Source organism: Rhinolophus sinicus, linkage group LG12 (assembly GCF_036562045.2).
Source record: "Rhinolophus sinicus isolate RSC01 linkage group LG12, ASM3656204v1, whole genome shotgun sequence".
NCBI lineage: Eukaryota > Metazoa > Chordata > Mammalia > Chiroptera > Rhinolophidae > Rhinolophus > Rhinolophus sinicus.
In genome coordinates this window covers 27393628-27418930 of record NC_133761.1, presented here as the reverse complement: position 1 = coordinate 27418930, position 25303 = coordinate 27393628, and the positions used below count along the sequence as shown (strand labels likewise).

At 36.3% G+C, this 25303-nt stretch overlaps 1 protein-coding gene across 50 annotated transcripts in view; it reads left to right on the top strand.

The window, feature by feature from the left end:
* RIMS2 (regulating synaptic membrane exocytosis 2) overlaps positions 1–24756 on the top strand; it is a 592512-nt gene extending 567756 nt beyond the window's left edge. For all 50 annotated transcript variants that reach the window (XM_074316891.1, XM_074316853.1, XM_074316856.1 and 47 more), the window contains 5 exons: positions 15006–15147; positions 19097–19209; positions 19840–19941; positions 21322–21461; positions 21866–24756. In XM_074316891.1, the coding sequence (XP_074172992.1) occupies positions 15006–15147; positions 19097–19209; positions 19840–19941; positions 21322–21461; positions 21866–22084 (716 nt within the window). In that variant the 3' untranslated portion in view covers positions 22085–24756. The remainder of the gene's footprint in view (positions 1–15005; positions 15148–19096; positions 19210–19839; positions 19942–21321; positions 21462–21865) is intronic.
* Positions 24757–25303: the final 547 nt, after the last annotated feature.

The window sequence follows — 25303 nt, the reverse complement described above, 5'->3', positions numbered from 1 at the left end:
TACATATTCATTCTAGCTCGTATTGTAATGGTGTTTGACTGGAGAGGAGGGGGCATACCTAATGCTATGTATATATAATATTATTTAAGCAATTGAAGAAAAACTATAAAAATGATAGTATCAATTCCAGTTTTGATATTATCTAGTATTAGTTAAGATTTAGATTTTGCCTGATGAAACTAAAATGAAAGGACTATTTCTTTTAGCTATTTCAGTGGTCAGTTTTTCCCTTATTATTCCTATAAATCATGGGCCAGGAAGGCAACATATATCAGGAAATAGTCCAGATGTAACACAAAAGTGAGAAGCGATGACTGAAACTCTGGAGAAAGCTTTCCCATCCACAAAGGAATGGTGAATACTCAGTTCTAGGTAATGGATGCCAAGCTGAATATACGCCCAAGGTTGGCAAATTTACTCTTCTTTTTTACCTAAGAGAAGCTATAAATCTGGATGTTTACTTAAAACCTTTAAATTTGAGAATGTTGGCGCCTAAAGGAAAAAAATTTAAACATTATTTGGGCCCAACAAAACATACCTGTTGACCAAATGTGACCCAAATGTATGCCACCTTGGCAACTTCTACCAAGGAAAGCTCCCAACTTTTCTGTTTTCTGTCTTCCTTCCCATTCTCATAATCACCATAAGTCCACATTAGCTCACTTTTGAAATCATCTGAGTCTCCTAATCTGATCTCCTGACTCCAGTCTAACTTCATTGTCCCTGTATCAATTCTCTTAAACATCATCTTGATCTTGACACTGCTCCTCTTCTAAGAACTTCGATAGATTCCCATCTCCTGCTAAACAAAGCCGTTAGCCTGACATTCAAAGTCGTTACCAATTTGGTTCTCACATACAGAGAGATTCCTGCCCTCTAAGGCCCTTAGGGACCCAGTAACTCAGTAAAACTAAGTCTTCTTGCTCTTTTCCTCCAAATTTTTGTTCCTGCCTTTCTTTCTATTCTTCGTCTACCACTGTACGTGCCTCATGTCTAATTCCGCTTCATATTCCATCACTCTGACATCTACAGAAGCTCTACAGCTTCTGTAGGCAGAGGGAAAAGCGAATGGACACAGAGTTAGACGTGGGTTTGAAATAGTAATGCCCCTTCTTCCTAGTTGTGTGAACTAAGCAAGATATTTAATTTCTCTCAGCTTTAGTGTCCTCATTTTTATGAGAATTACATATAATATACTTCTCGTGGAGATGTTATGAATTTGTGTTATTATGGTAATTTTTCCCTTATGATTCTATTTCAAAATATTTTTACCTTGTTCTGAACCTCTAATCCATGCTGTCCAGGACAGGAGGCACTAGTCACATGTCACAATTTAAATTTAAATAGTAAATAATTTTAAATTAATTGAAATTAAATTAAATTCAAACTTTAGCCACATTTCAAGTGCACTGTAGCTACATGTGGCCCGCGACTACCTTATTGGGGAGTGCAGAATTATAGAGCATTTCCATCATTCACACAACATGTTCTTGCACAGCACAGTGCTGGATACTTAATACCACTCATACAGCACTTAGAATATATTGCCTTGGGTTATCACTGTTTATTTACTATTCTAGCTCACCTGCTGAATTGTAAGAGCCTAGAATAAGGAATTACGTGATCAAATGTTACATATATTTATTATCTCTCAAAGTGCCTTACACCCAGTAAGTATTTATAAATATGTAGTGAGCAAACAAATGAACAAGTGTCTGGTTGGTTTTTGCATTCATATCATGGAATGGAAAGAAGCTATTAGAACTGGAAGGGACCAAATTGATTAAATAACTGTTTCCATTCTTACAGGTACAAGAGTTGAATGTAATGTGTTTTTTGTTCTACACCTAGAAGTTGAGTATACTTAGCTCCATATAGACTAGGGACATATTTTTCTATTATAAATTATAAGTGAAATGTGTATGCAATATGTCTCATTTAGGGTGCCTAGTTGCAATCAACAGCAAACAATTCTAGCAATTTAGGTGGAAAAGGTATTTGCTAAGAGATATGGGATAGGTCACAGACTCTATAGGAAGTCTGGAGAGCCTTAGCCAGAGGTCAGGAAGTTTGCCCCAAACCATACTGCAGAACTAGTCTTGCTGAACTACCACTTCTGCTTGGTACAGACATCCCAGCATGCACCAGTGTCAGCACTGATGTTGGATCACTACACTGTTATAAACCCCTCCTAGAAATTACATATGGTGGCTACTACCTTATTGGAATGGGAGCCTGTAGTGTCTCTGGTTCTTTGCTTCAGTAGCTTCAGATTTAAAGTTTGGGACAGTGGTGTCTGATGAGCAGAACCTTGGCCACATGCTTATGTGCTAATTGCCAAAGAGGCTGAAAAAATGACACCTGACAATTTTAGCTTCTATAATTGAAAGGTAGGATATTTCTCATACATAAGAAGAGGGTTCAAATGCTGGTGAGCCAAAAACATTAAAAATATCTACTTAATAATAATAAATAATTGCCAGTGGGGGGAAATAATTAAGCTCAGTCTAATTACCTATTTTCAACTTTTAAAATACTAGTTCTTGCTATTGGTTATTTTTCTCTTTGCTCAATAAGCGTAAGCAGACTGGAAAGGAAAAATAAATCTGTAGAAGAAAGCTACAAGAAAGAATATGGCCCTCTTAACTTTTTCCGAAGATTTGGCCACCCAAATATTCATGCGCACTCTTATTTTACACAGAGAACATAGTCAATCCCTCCCCAGAAAGACAACCTTGAAATGTCATACATTTACTGCATAGAGATTGAAATCTAGAATCTTTGAGGGATGTGTAGTACTCTCCCTCACATCCAGATGTGGCTTTTCATGTTATAGTAAAGCTACAGACAAGTTACCTCACTCTAATACATCCAATTTAAATGGTACATTAGCAACAGAATAACCAAAATAAAAATTCTCGTTTTGAAAGGAGAGTATAGGGAACACAAAACAATCAGTAATCCATAGGAGTTATCAAATCCCACTCAGAAGGAATGGCAAAGGTTGACAATAGAGTACATTTCTTGGCTTACTCATCTGGCAACCTTGGTTCTGTTTTGTGGAAAGTGTTTCTTTGTCCTTTATTCTTCACGGCCACAGAGGTTTGCATTGAAGAGGAGGCTTCATAGTTTATAGCCTGCTTCTTGCTAGTGCAGGTCGGGAAGCTCAGTAGTTACTTTAGGGGTTGAACAGACTTGTTTACGTAGGCTAGTAATTATTTTTTCTGTACAAGTCCTTCAAAAATGTAGTAGGCTTCCAGACTATTTGATTCTAGTTAGTTTCAAGTGTAAGTACCTCCAGCCAAACACTTCACTTGACAAATATTTTAAGCCTCAAGTTTCTGTTCTTTTACTTTTTAGCCTCTGTGCCCTGCCCACTTCCTTTACTCTCGACTTCATGGCAGCCCCCCCTTGATATCATCAGAAAACAGTGGGTTTGGGCAGGAAGGCAACCTTTTGATCCAGTTTTGCCCTTTGTATGGCAAGGCCACACTTACTTTTACATAATTTTCTTCCTGCAAGTTTTGGATAATTGCACGTTATTCTGGTCATTTTTCAAATAAGGATTTGCATAGCATTTTACAGTTTTTAAAACTCTGTTATACAGATTATAGTAGCCGATCCTTACTCATCACTATTTGTTAAATGCCACCACATGTGATATATCCTGTGACATACGCTATGATCTCAAGTTTGTGCAAAAGAACTCTGAGCTTCAGAAAGGTAAGTTACCTGCCCAGAGTTTGACAATTGTCAAATAGGAACTTGAACTCATACCATCATATTCTAAAGGAGCATGCTCTTCCCGCTACAAATGCTGCCTCAAAATAGCTAATTTGATAAGAAGAGGTTGGTGGCATTTCATGTCCATTCTGGAGAGAAACAATCACCAATATCAGTGAACTGGTATATGACCAAGAGTAGATCTGTCTGTTTAAAAAAAAAAAGCATAAAGGGCAATTTTCTAAATAATCTAACTTGATTATTTTCTAATGGGCTTTGATTTGATCCCCCGTAGTGCCATAATAGCAACATCAGCTAGTAGGAATAAGAAAATACCATAAAAATGACAAATCCCAGAAGAATAACAATGAGAGCTATAATTTCTTATATTTAAGTGTGTTAAGAATACCAAAATGATAAGCCTTAACTTTTATGGAAAAAAAAATAGGATAATCTTACTACAAAAGAGTGGTAAGCTTGGTTTTATTTCTTGTTAAAAATCAGGATTAATAATTATAGGTACTCACAATAGAAACATGGTGTTCTAATCTTCCGGTATAACCCCTTTGTTTTGTACAAACCACCAAACTTATCTTCCAAAGTGGCTGTACCATTTTTTTATTCCCACCAGCACTGAATTAAAGTTCCTGTTGCTCCACATCCTCACCAGCATTTGGTGTTGTCAGTGTTCTGGATTTTGGCCATTGTAATAGGTGTGTAGTCGTAGCTCACTGTTTTAATTTGCATTTCCCTGAAGCCATATGGTGTAGAGCATCTTTTCATGTGCTTACTTGCCATCTGCATAGCTGCTTTGAAGAGGTTCTGTTAGAATATTTGGCTCATCTTTTAATCAAGTTGTTTTCTTATTGGTAAGTTTTAAGAGTTCTTTGCATATTTTTGATAACAGTTTGTTGCCTCATATGTCTTTTACAAATATTTTCTCCCAGTCTGTGACTTGTATTCTCATTATCCAGACAGTGTTTTTACAGAGCAAAACTTTGTAATTTTAATGAAGTTCAGCTTATCAATTGTTTCATTCATGGATCATGCTCTTGGTCTTGTAACTAAAAAGCCATCGCCATAGCCAAGGCCATCTAGGTTTTCTCCTATGTTATCTTGGCAGGAGTTTTATAGTTTTGCATTTAGATCTGTGATTCATTGTGAGTTAATTTTTGTGAAGGATGTAAGGTCTGTGTCCAGATTTTCTTTTGTTTTGGGGTTTTTTTTGCATGTGGATGTCCAGTTGTTCTAGAACCATTTGCTGAAGAGACTGTCTTTGCTTCATTGTATTGCCTTTGCTCCTTTGTCAAATATCATTTGACTATATTTATGTGGTCTTATATCTGGGCTCTCTCTTCTGTTCCATTGACCTATGTGTCTGTTTTTCTCACCGATACCACACTGTTTTGATTACTATAGCTTTACATTAAGTCTTGAAGTTGGGTCATGTCCATCCTCCAACCTTATTCTTTTCCTTCAAAATTGTGTTGGCTATTTTGGGTCTTTTGCCTCCCCATATAAACTTTAGAATCAACTTGTCAATATCTACAAAAAAACTGGATAGGGTTTTGGTTGGCACTGCATCGAATCTATAGATCAAGTTGGGAAGAACTGACATCTCAACAATATTGAGTCTTCCTATCCAGAAGCGTGAAATAGCTCTCCATTTATTTAGTTCTTCTTTTATTTAATTCATCAGAGTTTTATAGTTTTCCTCATATAGATCTTGTACATATTTTGTTACATTTATACCTATTTCACTTTTGAGGGATGTTAATGTAAGTGATATTATGTTTTTAATTTCAAATTACACCTGTTCATTGCTGTTACATAGGAAAGCAGCTGGCTTTTGTATATAACCGTGTACCCTACAACCTTGCTATAATTGCTTATTAGTTCGTTTTTTATCTCAGTTCTTGCAGAATTTCTACATAGACAATTATGCCATCTGCAAACAAAGACGGCTTTGTTTCTTCCTCCTCGGTCTGTATACCTTTTATTTCATTTTCTTGTCTTATTGCATTAACTGGAACTTCCATCATGATGTTGAAAGGAGTGGTGAGAAGGAACATTCTCGCTTTGTATCTGATCTTGGTGGGAAAGCTTCAAGTTTTTCACTAAGTATGTTAGCTGTAAGTTTTTTGTAAGTATTCTTTATCAAGTTGAAAAAGCTCTTCTTTATTCATAGTTTACTGAGAGCTTATAATTATGAATAGATGTTGGATTTTGTCAAAATGCTTTTTCTGCATCTCCTGATATGATCATGTTATTTTTCTTATCTAGCCTGTTGATACCATGGCTTATGTTAACTGATGTTTTAATGTTGAACCAGCATTGCATAACTGGGATAAATCCCACTTCATCGTGGTGCATAATTCTTTTTATTCAGTGGATTTGATTTGCTAATCTTGTTGAGTATTTTCCATCTGTGTTCATGGGAGATATTGGTCTGTAGTTTTCTGTTCATGTAATGGCCCCTTTGTTTTATTGCTGAGAGTCAAGACAGAGAATCAAGATCCTTCTCAACTCCACAGGCCAACAAATTAACAATTTTTCACAGTGTATTTAGTACTGTTTGAATGCTGTGGCATCATATGATGAAATCTCCACTTTTTGGCGCGAACAGGTCTAAGATGACATGCTGAGAGATAGAAATGCATATGTATGTCATAGGGAATAGCTATTTCTGCCACATTATTTTGAATTTTATTATAAATATATGTTGCCCTCATGTTCACAAAGTCAGAATTTAGCCATAAAATTGACATTTTTTCCATTTGTCATGCAAAAAACAAAAGAGCATGAATGATACCACAGCAATGTCCGTAAAACAATTTTAAGTTTATTTGTACATGAGATGAGGTTTTCAGCTACTGATTACTCTGGAATTAGAAATTAGTCTCCAAAATACTAAATGAAGATGGAAGCCAGCATGCTTTGAGAAATAGAATAGACTTTGACACTGATAAGATTTTGGTTCAAGTCTCATTTAATGTCACTTGCCAGCTGTGTGACTTAGGCAATTTCCCCATATAGAAAGTGATAGTAATAATAACCACCATACAACACTGTTATGGGGACTAGAGATAGGTAGACATTATATACAAAGTATCTCCACAAAGTAGTAAGTCAAGATACAGAAGTTCTTTCTTTCCTTCCTTTGTTTTGAATTTAGTAATTGATTTTTTCCCAACTTTTATTGTGAAATATTTTAAACAGACAAAAAAGGAGTACGATGAACATCCACAATATAGACGGACCGATTTTCCGTTGACTTTATCTTTCCTCTCTCTCCTCCTCCTCCCTTTACTCACATACACACATATACACTTACACACATGCATATGGTATGTATTTTTGCTGAACATTTGAGAGTAAAGTAAGTTGCAGATATCATGATACCTCACCCTTAAGTACTTCAGTATGTCTCCTAATTTAAGAAAACTACATAAACAATAAGATTAACAAAACAAAAAAAAAACTATCATCTAATAGTCTTTCCATATTCAGATTTCTTCAATTGTCTCAAAACTGTTTTTTATAGCTTTTTGTGGTGGTGTTTTTCTCCTTGATCCAGGGTCTAGTCAAGGCTCATTCATTGCATTTGAGTGTTCAGCTTAATCTAAAACAGTACTTCGACTTTTTTTCATGCAACTCCATTTGAAAGAGTCCAAAGTTGTTTTCTAGAATGTCCAATAATCTGAATTTGTCTGATTATTTTTCTCTATTTCTTAACGCTTCTTATAAATGTTACAGGAGGTGTAAACTTCATACATCCATCACTAGACACACTATGTTAAGGTTTCTCATTCTTAGGCATGCTAAGTTTGATCATTGGTTAAAAGGTGTCTGCCAGTTTTTCTCTATGGAAAAGATAGATCTTTCCTTTTATTATTACTAAGTAATCTCTGGTATGATACTTTGGTACCATATGAATATCCTGTTTCCCAAAAACTTTTCATCCAATGATTTTAAAGTGCAGTGTTAATCCTTGATTGAATCAATTATTACATTGGGAATGGTGATTTTAATTGAATTTTTATTTGACACATAATTAAACTTATTTTAATAAACTATTTAAAAACATTAAAATTATATTAACTATTAAAAAGATATGAAATCTGTTCTTTTACATTTTGCCATACAGTGTAAATTAATTCAGTATTGATAAGTCATTTTCATGCATTTGCCATTTTTCACTTATGACATGATATATTTTCTATTTTTCTTTAGATGGGTACTTTCAACTTACATATTATTTTTACTAAAAATAAGTGGTTTCAATGAGTATATTTATACTACATTGAATTATTATAAAGCACATTAATTTCACATACAAAGAGCAGACTAAAAGGAGTTACAAATATAAAAGAATGTCAGGAATTAGAGACATTAAAAAACCTATCTCCAAGAGGAGCCTAAGGAGACATAATAACTAAATGTAATGTGACATCAGAAATCACACAAAAAACCTAAGGAAATTTAAATAAAGCATAGACTTTAGTAAATGTCATGTATCAATTTTAGTTCATCAATTATGACAAATATACCATGGCCAAGTAAGATATTAGTAATAGAGGAAATTGGGTATAGAGTATATTGGAATTTTCTATACCATTTCAAAATTTTCCTTCAAAATCTAAAACTATTCTAAAAGCAAAAGTTTATTTAAAATTATTTTAGTTTTTTTAAAAATATGAGTCTGAAGTTTAAGAACAATGATTAAAATTTCTTTATATTTATAAGACAAAAGCTATGAAAACAGTTATAGAATAGAATATCTAATGCAGAGTTTTTATTAACTATTGAAAATGGTCAATATTTTGATGATGTTGACAAAAGGGGAAAAAATTACAAAAGTTTAAAACCTCTTAGTTACAAGAGAATGGAATACTGTCTTATGGCTATTGTTTGTGTGTCTGTTAGACTAGATTAGGTTACACTGTAATAATAAACATCAAAATTATCAGTGACTTTGCACAAAAAATTCATGTCTCACTCTATCTTCGTGTTCAGTGAGAGTCATGCTTGTGGCTATACTCAGGGTCCCAGGTCGATGAAGGCATCTGTTGCTGTTTCATATAGGAAGAGGAACACGGTGATTCACACAGTGGCTATTGAAGCTTCTGCCTGGAAGTTATATGGGCCAGTTTTGTTCATATTTCATTGGCCAAGCAAATCACATAGCTTTAGAGGTGGGGAGAAAAGTGAATATAGTTAAACAGCCCTAATATCTACCATAATTATGACCTCTGCTTGTAGTCAACTGTATTATAGCTATTAACTACATAACTTTCATAATATTAGGTTGGTGCAAAAGTAATTGCGGTTTTCGCAACTATTTTTAACATTTTAAACCGCAATTACTTTTGCACCAACCTAATTGTTGTAACAAAGCTGTTGGAATGAATTTGTGTTAAACTCTGAAAAAATTTTGAAAATCAACTGTGAATTTTTATTAATTTTATTTTAGTTCAGTTGTCACTGCAGATCCTGGATTAGCCCGGGAGAAATGGTCAGCTATTTGTCCCTATTTTGTTTACACTTTCAGAGGTTTGAATTATATTATAGCTAGAAGCTCTGACACACATAAATATAAGTGTACAGCTTTTATATGCAATTATAGTAATCTACTCATGAGTGTTCCCGTATTAAGATCTTGCAAGACCAAATAGGTAAATAAATCAATTTCTTTCAAGTCGATATAAAATCCACTGATGGTATTATATATCAACTGGCCATCATGGAGGTTGGGGAGAGTGCTCTAGGCAATTCTTTTACTTGAAAGTTTGAGGAACTAGAGGAACAAGGTGTAAGAGAGTTAACGTACAATTTGAAATTATTACTGGTTTTTAAAGATGAAAATCTTCTAAAGAGGAAGTAGTCACTCAGGACCTCAGCTTTCTCATTGCTACAATAAGGGAGTACATAAACTACAAAGGTACACTGGATCCCTAAGCCAGCTTCTGAAATTCTATGAATCAGTAATTTTAGAAATTCTAATTTTAATGCATTTTATAAATTCTTTAAATGTAGTACAAAATGGCTTTTCTAAATTATACTCACTGTGGAAAATGGGAATTTTGAATAAAATGCAAAACTAGTGCCTTATTAACTCAAAGCACTTAAATCATGGTCAAAACTAAAAATTAAAGTCAGTTTTCAGAATCTACCAATCTGTTTCCATAAATCATTTTCCATATTAACATCAAGAAAATTCTGACTCTAAAGTAAGTCTGTCTGCAGTGGGAGATGACACCTTCTAATTGAGAGCAAGCCGGAATGGCTTCTGTGGATACAAAATTTGGAAGAGGGCACCGTGACATTAAGTTTGGCATTTCCTTGTGAGCCTCATCTTGGGGCTTAGGAGAGTTTCCAAATTAGTAGCAGAGAGGACCTTTTGATTTTGTTAAGTCACTCAGGGTTTTCTGGTTTTCAGATATTGTTAGGGAAACTGACCCTTTGGTTGTTTATTTAATCAAGTGGCTTTCTTTGAATGTAGAGGGTGCCAAGTAAATGAGTCATCAGACTAAGCAGAGCAGAATAACAGGGACACCTCCTGTGTTCAGCTTTCTGCCTGTGATTTTTTGCAATTCAAGAATTTGTTTTTTACTTACCGGCATCTTCTCCAAATGCACTTTGATTTAAAATACCTGACACAAGAGTGAGTGGTTTAAGAGCTCTAAAACATAATCTGGGCCTTAGTTCTGTAGTTTGCTACTTAAGTATTTTTAAACATCTTGATATATACCCATATACATGTATATGTATGTAGGGTATATATTTGTATGTGTGTATGTATGCAGACACAATTTTTATCATGGCTATTGAGTTCTTACAAATAATTTCAGTTGGTCTACTCCTACGGTTACAATAAATTATTTTCATAGTTTTCTCTATGATAAAAAAATATTATCTAAAAAATGAGCTATTGCTGCTTAACAATTATCAAAAATTTAGCAACCTAAGACAACATCTGTTTATTAGTTCACAGTTCCGTAGGTCACACATGGCGTGACATGGCTGGGTTTTCTGCTTAGGGTATCACTGTCCAGGCATTGCTGTCAGCCGCTGGAGGTTACTCTCAGGTCCTTTCCACAGAGTCCCCTCCTCCATCTTCAAGCCGGCAAAGGTACACTGAATCCTTCTTGTGCTTCCCGATTGACTCTTCTGGAACCAACCAGAGAAAGCACCCTTGTGTGTATGTTAGGCCCACTCAGATAATCTCCATATCTGGTTAGTCAACTGATTAGTAACCTTAATTACATCTGCAAAATCCCTTTTGCCATGTAAGTAATGTAATTATGGTGGCCATCTTAGAATTCTGCCGACTCTACTTATATAGACATTGAGTATTCTATTGATTCAGTTTTTAGGTGGACTAACATGACAGAGCGTTTGGAACACTAAATGTGAACCACCATCATGAATTATATTTAGGTTAAATTACTTTTTGTGAACATGATGCAAAGGATTTGTGGTACTGAAAATACATTTACTTGTCAAATAAGTCTATCAATATATCAAATAAATGTACGTTTGAAAGACATATTTTAAAGAGCTCTTATAAATGTTCAGCATATTGTTCTAGAATTCTTTGATTCCGTCAGGTGACGATGAGTAGCATTATCTCCTCAATGTATGCTGTTAATCACCGTCTTGGTCATACATTAGTGACACAAATTCATAGACTTTAGAGCTAAAAGAGATCAGAGATTCTCTGTCACCCTCCCCTCTCCCCTGTCTTTTTCATAAATGAGGAGCCAGAGACTCAGAGAGGGAATATGACTCTGACGAGAGAGACCACAGAGCCAGCTTGTTAGTAGTAGAGATTGGCCTAGAATACATGTTTACTGATTCCCTATCTGGTAGTAATAGAAATAACAATACCATTCATTGAAGATTTTCTACATGCCAGGCACTCTCCTAAGCACTTTAAATATATTATTTTCCTGAATCCTCACAAATATTCTATGAGGTAAACATTGTTGTCATCACTGCCATTTCACAGTATGATAAAACTGAGTCACAGAGAGGGTAAGTAACTTAATCAGTGTCACCCAGCGTGTATGTACATGGTAGAGTGGGAATTCAAGGAGAAACAGTCTAACAGCAGGCAGGACCTGCCATCAGCGTTGTGCTCTGCTCTCCCATCCCCACCCCCAGCAGCTTCTAATGGCCTTTCATGGAAGGTGCTAGGCCGGAGGGAGGGAGCCAGGCCAAGGGCTAAGTCAGTTACACAGTTACACAGTTAGCTTAGGGGCCTCTCCATAGACAGCTGCACAAGCTTCCCATTGGCTATATTCTAACAACAGATCCATGAATAACAGAGAATTTGGAATCTGGGAACTGTGCACACACTCTGGTTTTGTCATTTTTCTATGTGGCTTCAAGGAATTGCATAACCTCCTGGGGCCCTTGGGTGCCTATCTGTAAAATGGGATTTTTAGAGTTGTTCTGAAGAGGACCCATGTCAACAACAATCTGTAAACAAAAGGATTACATGCTCAATATAGGATTTATTTGACAAATGGTGGCCGGTTCTTATCCTAGAATAGCAGATTTTCACATCACTTTCGCTGTGGTAGAATCAGACATTAAATGAAAAACACTAGATCTTTGATATTGCAGTGGCTGTATCATGAGACCTTTAGGAATCATTGCCTTTGAAAGTCCTTTATTTCCTGAACGTATCCTCATTCCACATTTTCAAACTTCACAGAAGTTGTATGTCTCACTTGATGGTGATTTTTAACACAAGTGTTCCTCACAAGAAGTGAACAGCAAAGTTACAAGCAGCGGCCAGGACTTAGCCCTTGGCCTGGCTCCCTCACTCCAGCCTCGCACCTTCCATGATTCCAGTTCACACCTGGACAAATTTTATTACTTCTGATGTGGCCATTTGGGGATCACTCTCAAATGAAATCATAAATATTAAATTTATGAATACCAAGGTCTACTCTTCATCCTTTTTTAAAAAACATTTCGTCCTCTTTGTTTTATGAATTTTTGCTATACTATTTGAAATTGCAGGTAATATAACATTTTAGGTCTAAATACTGCCGCATATATTTTGTGATGGTAAGGACATTTTTTATAACACATGCCATTATCTACCTAGGAAAATTAACCGTTTTATTATCCCATCTGATATTCAATCTATATTCAAAGTTTCCCTACTTGTCCCAGAATTACTTTTAGAGTGTTTCGCTTTTAGGGTTTCTTGAAACCAGTCAAGGTACACTCATAGCATTTAATGGTTATATCGCTGATATTTTTAAATCTGGAACAATTCACCTATCTTGTTTGTTTGTTTTCATGATAATAACTATTTTTAAAAACTATGCCAATTCTCTTGAACAAAGTCCCATGTTCTGTGTTTGTGAGATTTTGTGTATGTGTGTGTCATTTATCTTGTTACTCTGTCTTCCCTTTTTGAAAACTAGAAGTTGATTCCAAAGATCTGATGAGAGACAAGTTGTATATTTTTGTCCAGAACAACTGCATAGGTGATAACTGTGTATTTTATATCGGGAGGCACATATGACTTCCCTGCTGTTAGTGCTGCTAAGTTTGACTACTGGATTAAGATGGTGATAGCCAGGACCTCTGGTGTTAAAGTATGTTTTCCTTTAATAAGTAGAACTAAGCTGTGGAATGATATTTGGGCTCATATGACGATCCTTTCATCCAATGGTGTTAGCATCCATTAATGTGCCTTATTTGGTTCATTTATTCCATTGGAGGTTGCAAATTGAGAATTTTAAATTTTAATCATTCCTTTTACGTTTATCAACTAACATTCCTCTGTAAAAAAAGAGCTCTCCCTCATCAGTGGGGGCTGCTTTATAGCATCTTAAGTTCATATCAGTACAACATGTTTATTATCAATTATCTAAAATGTCAGCCTTAGATTATGGAACTGTGTTGTAGATCAGTCATAACTTCTATTTCATACATACTGATTAAAGCATTTTGATGTACATTAAAGTTGGAAGTGGAAAATAGATGAAATTTAAAGCAGTGTTTCAAAATGGTGAGCAAATATTCTAAGAGGTTTGGTGAAAGGGATTTCAACAAGTCACTGGCAATATCAGCAAATATGTATTGATCTAAAATGAAATTATTAACACCAGGCACTAATAGAGCTGACCAAATCCCAAAAAGCTAATGATATGCATGGTCACTGTGGATAAATATCTAGACCTGACAAGAACTAAATTAATACAGATAATTTGGACTATCACCCTGTAGTTCCAGCTTCAGTAGTCTCTCAACCCCACACTCCAACGTGACCCTTTATAACTTGGTCTCAGTTTCTTGTCTGACCCCCCCACCCCCACTCCTCCATAGGTTTTGGTTATTGGCACTGACTCCAGTGCACACGGTCAACCCTATCGTCATACCTTTGTCCGTGCCCTTTCCCTTGGCAAAAGCTCTCTCTTCTGCCTCTTCTTGGGTTCCGTGCTACCCATTTTGCAAGTTCGGTTCAAATTCCACTCCCTCTATGAAGCTCCTCCATCCCATCCCTGACCTCTCCAGATAGCATTTCTTACCTCTGTCACATCTGTGGCACTTGACTCAGTTTCCCATTTGGTCTTCTAAAGGGCTTCTATCAGTAAACCTGTCTCCAAGCTGCTGAAGATCCCTGAGGGCATAGCTATGCATGACCAAAACTTGCAAAGCTTTTTTCACTGGCCCCACTGGGTTTTTGTAACCCCTTTGAGGAGTTCTCTGAAAGTTACCCACAGATGTGAAACTATTATCGAACAGGACCATCTCCTTTGTATAGCTTTTTTTGCCTTCTAATATCAATCACCCTACAAAACCAGGTTTTTGTGTGAAAGTTACAGTTAGAATTGAGGATTACTCACCACCTGTTCTTTGGAAATAATGTGAAGGCTTAGTTCTTTTACAATGACAAAAAGAAAGGAAAAAGAAAACGACAGGTATAAGTTAATCTTGCACTCAAATATTATAATGAAAACAAAGCTTATTTTATTTTCCTTAAGTTGAATCCTTTTGTTCTTTTGTTACCAGTTTGAACACTGTTTTAAATGCAAATAAAACAATGATATTTGTGCTGCTTGAAGATTTTCAGAAAATTTTCATCCCACTCAACAAGGCATTGTCTGAAATACCTTTTCTTTCTGTCTCCTTAATAAAAGCGCTTTGTATGTATGCAGTTCTTTTCATCTGAGGACCTCAAAGCGTTGGCTGATACTTTTTGTCACCAGATGGTGATGACAAAGCTGTCACCCTTGTGTTTTCTGTCTGTGCAGAAGCAGGAGGTAAGAAGCTACGGAGCACTGTCCAAAGAAGTACAGAAACAGGCCTGGCTGTGGAAATGAGGAACTGGATGACTCGACAGGCAAGCCGAGAGTCTACAGATGGCAGCATGAACAGCTATAGCTCAGAAGGAAAGTAAGTGAGATGGCTATGAAGTGCATCTCTTCCATGCTTTCCCTGACCATCTTCTCTCTCTCATTCTCTCTGCTTTTACAAAAATAAACACGCTACAGCACCATTTTAATTTTCACGGGCTGATTTGCTGTGGAGAGAATTTTTGCTCACCTGACACTGAGAAATTTAACATTTCTGGCTTTTTATATTAAGGGAAATAGTTTGGAGGATAAAATGTTTTGCTTTAATGACAAGATGCTAAAATGTGACTTACCCAATACATGCAAATAAAAGTTTGCCCTAATTTGAAATAATAAATAAAAGCACAAAAATGATAAGCACTCATGCCATGCCACATGAACAATGCTAATTTTTAAAATCTTTTCTCTAGGAATTATTACTAAAAAGTATAGAATATTGATACATACTTAATTCCATGCAGTCACAAACAATTCAGACAAATGTTAATAGCCAAAAAGAAATGTCACAGACACTTGGTGAGCCTTTCCTATATGTAGTTGACATGTAGCTTCCCCTTGAATCAACTGGACCTGAGATATTTTTCAAACATTTATAAAGATCGTGTAGCCTTGTCACCAACAAATAAACAGTAATTAGCAACTGCAGATCGTAGATGGGTGTGTAAACGACATTAACAGAAGAAAGTGGGGTTTGCTGACCTCAATCTGTCATCTCATGGAAGCGTCTGATGTTTAGACAACATATATGTAGCCAGTTAACAGATTGCAGGCCATAGGAGCTGCTGGCAGAGTGTTGATGATACGTCCTAAGGATCATTTGTCTAACACAATTATATATCTAGATATATATAGATATATATACACACACACACACACACAGAGGGTGCCAAAAAATATATACACATTTTAAGAAAGGAAAATTGTATTAAAATTGTAATACTCAATATATACCGATAAGAGAAGATGAATACAAGTCACGTGTGACTTCTGCAATTACAAGAGGTGCTCAGAGTGGTTACCATCAGCGTCTACACCCTTCTGATTGTGGCGAACTACTGCTTGAGCAACATTGACCAAAGTGTCCACTTGTGTACATTTTTTTGGCACCCCTGGTATATACATACATACATACATACATACATACATATATGTATGTATGTGTATATATATATATGAGATGTATATGGTATCTATGCATTTATAAATAAGGTTATATGGGATACTTATGGCAACATTAAAATGTTTGGATTAACTGTATATTTGGGAATTAAGATTGGGGGAAGAAACAGATTTGATGTTGACAAAGGATATCTTAAAAGATGGAGAATCAAGTAAAATATAAATGTGCACTGAGTACTCATCATTGCAAAGCATTATGTTAGATACTGACTGTGGCCCCTGCACTCCAGATGTTCTTAATCTTATTGGAGAAATGGGATGAATACTCTTAAGTTCAATCCACAAATAGGACACTAGAACTAGTACTGTAGACACTATGCTATGGGGATACAAGCCAAACAAGGGAGCCAAAATCGGTGGTTAGGAGCATGGGCTTTAGAATCATATAGGCTTAAGTTCTCATCTGGTTTTTTGATACTGTAGAAACTTGGGCAAGTTTCTAGGCTTCATTTTAATTAATTGATTGAATTTAATAATTATTCATTAAGTGCTTACAGTATTCCAGGCATAGTTCTAGGTGCTAGAGATGTATCAGTGAACAAAATATATTTAAAAAAAACAAAAACCTACCTTCACCAAACTTACAGTCTAATAGACAAGATAGCCATTAAACAAGAAAAATTAGTAAAATATATAGTAGATTAGGTGGCGTAAGTGCTAAGGTGAAAAATAAAGAAAGAGAGAGATGATAGAGAATATGGGTAGGGCTTTATGTAGGGCAGACAGGAAAAAGGACACATTTGAGTCAAGATCTGAAGGAAGTTAGTGAGCGTGTGGCTATGGGAGGGAGAACATTCCAGGCTGAAGCAGGGCTGAGGCCGAGGCAGGAGCTTAGCTGGTGTCCGCCCTGCGGAGTAAGCGCAAGAGGAGTAACAGACTGGGAAGTAAGCTGTGAGGAGCAGTGCTGGACAGTTTATATCGTCTTTACATATCATAGTGAGGACTTTGCTTTGACTCTGAGAGGGATGAGGAACCAATGGAGGATTTTGAGCAGAGACCTGACATCTGACTTTAATTTTAACAGATCATTCTGATTGTTTGTGGGGGTGGAGAATAAGGGTGGCAATGGAAGCTCAACCAGAAGGCTGTTGCAGTAATACAGAAGATAGAAAATGATGGCTTGGATCAGAGTGGTTGCATTAGTGAGGTCAAGCTCTGTATGGATTTTGACAGTAGAGCCGATAAGATTCATAGAAGCATTTGATGTGACTAATGAGAGAAAGAGGGTGTATTAGTTTGCTAAGGCTGCCTTAACAAAATGCCACAGAATGGGTGGTTTAAACAACAGAAATGTATTTTCTCACAGTTCTGGGGGCTAGAAGTCCAAGATCAAGGTGTCAGCAGGTTTGGTTTCTCCTGAGGCTTCTGTTCTTTGTTTGCAAATGGCCTCCTTCTCACTGTGTCCTCACATGGTCTTTCCTCTGTGCATGCGTACCCCGTGTCTCTTCCTCTTCTTAGAAGAACACCAGTCATATAAGATTAAGGCCCCACTCTTATGACCTCATTTAACCTTAACTACTTCTTTAAAGATTCTGTCTCCAAAGAGTCATACTGAGGGTTAAGGCTTCAACATATGAATGGGGGTGGAGGGCACAATTCAGTCCATAACAAGGACGAAAGACGACTCCAAGATGGAGCCATTGAAAGAATGAAGTTCCATTGAGGATGGGGATCCTCTGAAGGGAACAGAGTTTGTTTTTTTGTTTGTTTGGAGGTTAGGAGTCAGTTTGGGACAAGTTATATTTCAGTTGCCTATTAGACATCCAAGCCGATATGTTGATAAAGCAGTTAGAATGCCTCCCAAGGGAGAGGTCCGAGCCAGAGATGTCAATCTAGGGTAATATCAGCATAGATCGTGTTTAAAACCATGAGACTGGATGAGATTACCAAAGGAATTGGGACATATAGAAAAGATAAGAGGTCAAAGGGTCAAGCCCCTAATATTTAGTGGCAGAACTAGCAAAGGAGACTGAGGTAGAGTGGCCAAACAGGAAAACCAGAACAGTAGAGAGTCTGGGAAACCAATGAAGAAAGTGTTTCAAGGAAGAATGGGGGATCCATTGTGTCAAGTGATGTTAATATGTTACACATTAACATCATTGATTCTTGATGTTAATTAAGTAGTATTAATTAATGCAGAGTATCCCTGTGGCTATTAGGTAACATTGATTAGAGAATTTTAGTGGTGTGGAGAAAAATAAAGCAAGGAAAAACTGATTAGAGTTTCAAGAGAGAATGAGAGGAAAGAAATTGAAGAGAGCACATAGAGACACCTCAAGGAGTTTCAAGGAGAGAAATAAGGTAGTAGCTGGAGAGGGAAGTGGGGTTAGGGAAGGGATTTTCTTTTTTTTTTTTTTTAAGGTGGAAGAAATAACTATGCTGTGTGCTGGTGGGGGTGATTGAAAAAAGTTTCTTCATATATAAAAAGGGTTAAATAATAGAGTCTGTCTCGTGCAGCTAAGATGATTAAGTATGATACTGCTGGTCATGGAGTAAGTGTTCCGTATGTACTGAGTGCGGTATGTGTGATAGAAATCATAGTCCATGCCCTCCAGACAAGAAAAAGAAAGAGGCATAACAGAAGCCTGCAGTACAGCATGACAAGTGCTTCTGGTGACATACATGGGCTGCTAGAGAATAAGGAGGGAGAGCTATGGGAGGTGGCATGGGGTGTTGGGATCCAATTAATACAAGTGGCAAAGCAGTGTCACCTACTGCCCCTGCCACAGGGAGGGGCTACAGGGAAACCTGAGCTCCCTGAACGTAAACAGGGGGTCAGGGTTTAATCTCATGTGTTATTTTGCTTTTAGTCTGATTTTCCCTAGTGTTCGCTTGGCCTCTGATAGCCAGTTCAGCGATTTTCTGGATGGACTTGGACCTGCCCAGCTAGTGGGGCGCCAGACTCTGGCTACACCTGCAATGGGTAAGAATTTCTGTCACGTGATTTCCTTGTTCTTCTTTTAGATTATTGAAAATCACATTCTCTAATTTCATAGGCTCTTTAACAGTACTGTTCGGCAGGAATGAGTATCTTAGATCTTAAAAATTAAAACATCTTCAACTAATGTTTTTCCATTTAATTTACATGCTTTTAAAAGTGAGATCATTGAAGAAGTTTTTTTTGGGTGGAGTGAAATTGTAGGTGTATAAATATTAACTTAAATAAATAAAAATATTGTAAACATAGTAATACCATTACTGACCTAGCATGTAACTAATGTCATTATTCTAATTTCTGTTTTTAGTACCATATTAAATTTTATTCATTTAAAAATTTAAAAAAATATTTCTGGTTAAAAATTGATTATATTTTTGATAATATTTTCTTTTTGCAACTTCTCAGAAACAAGTGTGAATTTACTATCCCATTTTGTATTTAATAAAATTTACTTTTAAAAAGTGAGATATTATTAATAAGATTTTAAATATATAGGAATTTAAAAATTTAGGAAATAAATGGGAAATGATGTTAAAACAAGTTCTTTGGCACAAGCATTTTTCTCACTACGTTTGTATATTAAATCCTGTGTGTCTCTTCCTCATGTACCATTAGGTGACATTCAGGTAGGAATGATGGACAAAAAGGGACAGTTGGAGGTGGAAATCATTCGGGCTCGTGGCCTTGTTGTAAAACCAGGTTCCAAGACACTGCCAGGTAAAAACAGAAGAGATTCTTCCATTACTGTTCATAATCTACACTTTTCAATTCAGAGACTTTGTTTTTGATTAGCTGCTGAAAACTTTGTTTTTAGACAATTAAGGATACCAACAAATGAGTCAGTTATCTGTAATAGTTTGTGTATTTATACTGAGTAAGCGTCAGTGAGAGTGGTCTGGTGGGGATAAGTTGTTAAAAGAAATACATACTCGTATGTAGTTTAAACCACTGCAAAATAAAAACTACCATACTTAGATAATTTATTTTGTACAACATGTACATAAAAAGGTGTTTTTCTCATTGGCTGGTATTTTATGTTATCCTTCAGTTTATCTGGAGCTTTAAAATTCTCCTCGGAAATTCTTAGAGTTCTTGAATTAGAATAAGAACAACATACAGACACCAAAGTAGCATAAGCCTGTGTATGCAGGACATTCTCATTATAAGACTTTTACTTCCTGTTGTGTATAAAGGAAAAGAGACAGCATTATAAATTTTTATTGTGATGTCACATATTGCGTCCTGAAGGTACGTACGAAGGTGCTTGTTTCATAGAAAGTGCCACAGACCCCAGGCGTGTTGTGCAGAGATGTATAGGTCATCAGATCTGATGCATAGAACAATTACTGAGGATTCTGAAACTTGGTTTCTTATTTTAGCATCTCCACTGACTGGATATAATTTTGAATCTCTTAACTTTCCTATCCTTGCAGAAAATCTAAATTATTATATATATATGACCTATTGTACAACCTTACAGTGTTGATTAAGGCAAGTGTGTTTATAAAGGTCTTGGAGCTAATCAACCCATTCCGCTATATAGAATATCATAATTTCTACATGCATGAAAATGCATACATGAAGAGTCTATCAGATAAATTTCACGCCATGGAATTCATAATTAGTTGCCTCTTCCCAGCTAATTTGAACATACTACGTCCAACCACACCCTTGTACCACACCACCATCAATACATAAACCCTTTTGAGTGATAACTAAGTGATTTGTAGGGATGGGTGTGTAAAACAATATGATTTCAAGTGTGTTTAATTAGATTTAAGTATTAACAAAAGAAAGACTGAGTCTGAGTAAGACGTCTCTGTTAGGGACTAGAAGCATTTTACTTTATTTAAGGCAGTGTTCAGATCTTTATAACCAGAAGATGGCAAAATAGTAATCAACTCAGAGGCTGTGTCAACATTGCCTAAAACTACCTGAATGGCTGATAGTTATCTATTGTTTATCTAGTGATTTTGACGTAATGTGGAAAGGCCAGTGACTTTGGACTGCTAGCTTTTTCAGCCTAAGATGAAGCAGTTGCAGATCTCACCCGTGATAGCTCACCACTTAACTGTCCTCTGTGTTTTCTTTCCCAAGCACCGTATGTAAAGGTGTATCTATTAGATAATGGAGTCTGCATAGCCAAAAAGAAAACAAAAGTAGCAAGAAAAACGCTGGAACCCCTTTACCAGCAGCTATTATCTTTCGAAGAAAGTCCACAAGGAAAGGTTTTACAGGTATTTTCTGAATTGTTTATCTCTTACTTAAGAAAGTATTTTCATGGAGTCAAACTTTGTACCCAATATCTTTTCTCATCGCATTCCTCTCAGTGAAAATTCTTGGGAAACTTCAAAGCAGTGGCCAGTGCTATGAAGCGATAGACACTGTTGTTTCCTTTCAAGTGACTTGCTACCCCCCCATCACACATGAACTCGAGTCCCCTGGACCATTTATGGTCCTCACACTCCATGCAGTTTTCCTGATACACCTTTGGAGTCTAGTTGTTAAAGACAACTATCATAGAATTAGATACCACCAACTTGATGTCTGCTGTCAGCACATTAACTGCATGTATTTTACTTTACAAGTTTTCATATACCTGACTATACTGACATTACTCTCCTTTTTATTTTGCCAACAGATCATTGTCTGGGGAGATTATGGCCGCATGGATCACAAATCTTTTATGGGAGTGGCCCAGATACTTTTAGATGAACTGGAGCTATCCAATATGGTGATTGGATGGTTCAAACTTTTCCCCCCGTCATCTCTAGTAGATCCAACCTTGGCCCCTCTGACAAGAAGAGCTTCCCAATCATCTCTGGAAAGTTCCACTGGACCTTCTTACTCTCGTTCATAGCAGCTGTCAAACTGTTGTCATAGCAACCAGCGTTACAAAAAAAAATAAAAATCACAGGTCGCAAACCCTGGTAACACTGCATGCTTAATGTTGTGTCTTCTGAGCCTGTTTCTAGGGATACAAAGCGATCCTGTGTTCTCAGAGGAAGTTGCACACATTGTGCCCTAAAGAAGGCCCTCAGGTGAAAGAGCAGAACTACAAAGAATTATCAGGTTTGGAGTTCAATTAATACTCACATTTTGGTCCAATCTGAAGCCATGGATTAATCTCAAAGAATCAGTCAGTTTCATGCAACAAAAGCCCTTTTCAGTGGCACCTTTATATTTTTATCGTTCCTTTTTCTTCATTTCTCTGACCCCAAAGCCCTGTTATGCCACAGAAATGGAGCTATACAGCCATTAAGCCATGTTACAAGTCAAGGAGCGAAGTCCTAGGAAGTATCAGGTGAAAAGCAGGAGACCAAAGAAGTGGTCCAGGACAAAAAGTCAGCCCTCCTCTGGACGGTGACCGGAGCAGCCAGTCCGACGTGAGCAGTGGCAGACTGCAGAGCTCCAGCAGGCACGTGATCCCCTAATGCCGAGATGTGTGGGACGCTGAAAAACAAAATTCTGTGGCTACACCGTACTGAATGAAATTCAAGAAACTTTTTTTGCATGGACACAGATTAGCTGAATACTTAAATTATTTTCTTGGGGCTGCAACTTGCAAAAAATAAAAATAAAAATCAGCCATTTTCAACAATTTATATTATTTTTAAAAATAAATTTCACTAGTGCATGGTTTTAAAAGGGGGAGAGAATGCAGGGTGATACAAAGACACACCATGTTTATTCTTTAAACTAATCATAGTCTGTGTTTTGGCAGACATTACAAATGAAAATACTTTTTAGAAGATACTTAAAATTCTCTTTATGTGACAAATAAGTATATATTCAATTTATTTCCATGTTAAATATACAAATCTAATGAAGTTCAATATGTGCAAATTGTTCACATCTTTCTTCCTCTATCTCACTTTTCCTCTTCTCCCTCTTTTAATCTTTTTTTCTTTCACTCTACCATAGTGAACATTATACTAAAAAATTACAAGTTTTTGACCTGTTACTCTCTTATACCCCATGTTTGATTCAGAGCTGTAGATGCTTCTGAATCTGAATTTCTCAAGGGAAAAAAAAAAAAAAACTATTTAAAACCTTTCTTTATTTCAAGCATGTTGAAAAGGATTTTGCAACATGGCTTGGGAGTACATTAAAGTAAGTCAGCATGTATTTGATAAAGAAGATATTTGAACTTTTGCAATTTATTGTATAGTGCATGGTAATTTTATTTTCACCTTCAAAGTTCAGTTTACAAGAAAATTCTAAAATCATGTGGCCATTATAATGTCTAATAAATTTGTTTTTAGCACCAGCATTATTCATACAGGGGTTAAAGTATTATTTCTAGAATGTTTTAGGTTTTGTTTTTTAATTAATTAAAGCAATTTCTTTAGCTAGTTTCCATATACTATGTGAATAGAAACACTGCTAAAACTTTGGAGCCCTGAAACACAGGGGCTATTTATTAATTCATTTTTCTGTAGTAAAATTCAATTTTTCACAAATTATATTTCTAAAGAAATATAGTAAACATGAATTTGCAACAAATAATTTTAAAGCTCTAATTTTTAGGTGACTCAAAGAAAGTCAATCTACCTATTAATAGTTATTTGATGCCATCACCAAAAGTCTACATGTAAATCCCCAAAAATTAAACCCCTGCTTTTGGTTTTACAGATAGTTTTTACCATTGGGTGGTGCTGCAAGGTCAAATTTCTCTTAAGTTCCCCTATTTAGAGGAAAAGTCACTGGTTAATGTAATAAACCACCCATACTTTCTGCTTTTTTATGTATAGTTTGGTAACACATTCTATACTTTGATTTTAATTTCTTGTAATAATTTGAAATCCACATACATAACCATTTCTTTAAGGCCATGCACAAAAATTGCTTTCTTTTTTTTTTTTTTTCCTTTTTAAATTCACTGATGACCATTAAAAACTATCATGCTTGATATGGTGCAAAAGTTAAAATGAGTATCACTAAAAATGCCTTCTCTTTATGTGGTGCAATATGAACTATACTGAGACTGTGTCTTGACATTCTGAGATCTAGGATGGACCCAGGTAAAGTTTCTCAAAGAATGAATAAAACTTTATTGAAATAACTTAGACACGTGTGTACCAGCAAACAATTGATTTAATAGACCTAGAGTGTCTATATTCTCCCTTAGAATAAACGTTTACCATTTTCCTGATACTAAGATGCAGTCACATAATCTTTTGTGCATATTCCTATATAAATTATTTCTAATTTTAATAAGAAGGACATGACTGTATGGAATATTTGTACATACCTGTCATTATGCAGTATTTATTTAAAAGTTGGTGTACTTTTTTTTAATTTTCACCTATCTGCACCTCAACTTGTGGTTTAGTCATGTAAATAGCACTATTCCAGTGACCATTGCTGCCCTGTACATAGTATGTTTTAAAAGTAAAAGGAATTCCAGTTGGGGGAAAAAAGGGGGGGGGCAGATTAGTCCTGTAATGAACACCAACTAATGTAAATCAAATTCATTCTGGTGATGGTATTTAACACTTTAAATAAAACATTTTCTTTACAGACGTTGTATGCACGGCTTTCTCTGACTTCTCTTCTCCCCACACTTTCCCAACACCACTGCAGCTCATTCCTGAAGTCGCCTCCTTTAAAGACAAAGAGATAATCTTTTCTACCTCTCCATGCCAGAAGCAGACTGCTGGTCTTAGCAAGTCGCCCTCAGTAGGGCATTTCTTTAATGTGCCAAAGGATTTCTGCTCACATCATTAACAGTTGCTGCTTTTTAAAAAGGTTATTCCGGATGGAGTTGCTTTCTGATCCAATGACTCAGCAGCTAGCAGATTTCATGAGTGAAATGGGTGAGATCTGAGTCAGTACAGCTGCAGAGTCATAGACTTAACACAGGCCCTGCCATTCCCTGTGTGAAGGTGACGAGGGTAACAGTCGGCTTTCCACTATGTGTTTCCACTGACACGTCAGTTCAGCTTTGTGGGGGTTGGAGGGTGCGTTTTAAGTTGAGGAGATGTGTGGTAACCTGTCCGGAGACTGGCTTTTATCGTGTGGGTTGAGTGGGTGAGAGGACTGCTCCGTGTCCTTCCAGGGCAGTTCCTCATACTGG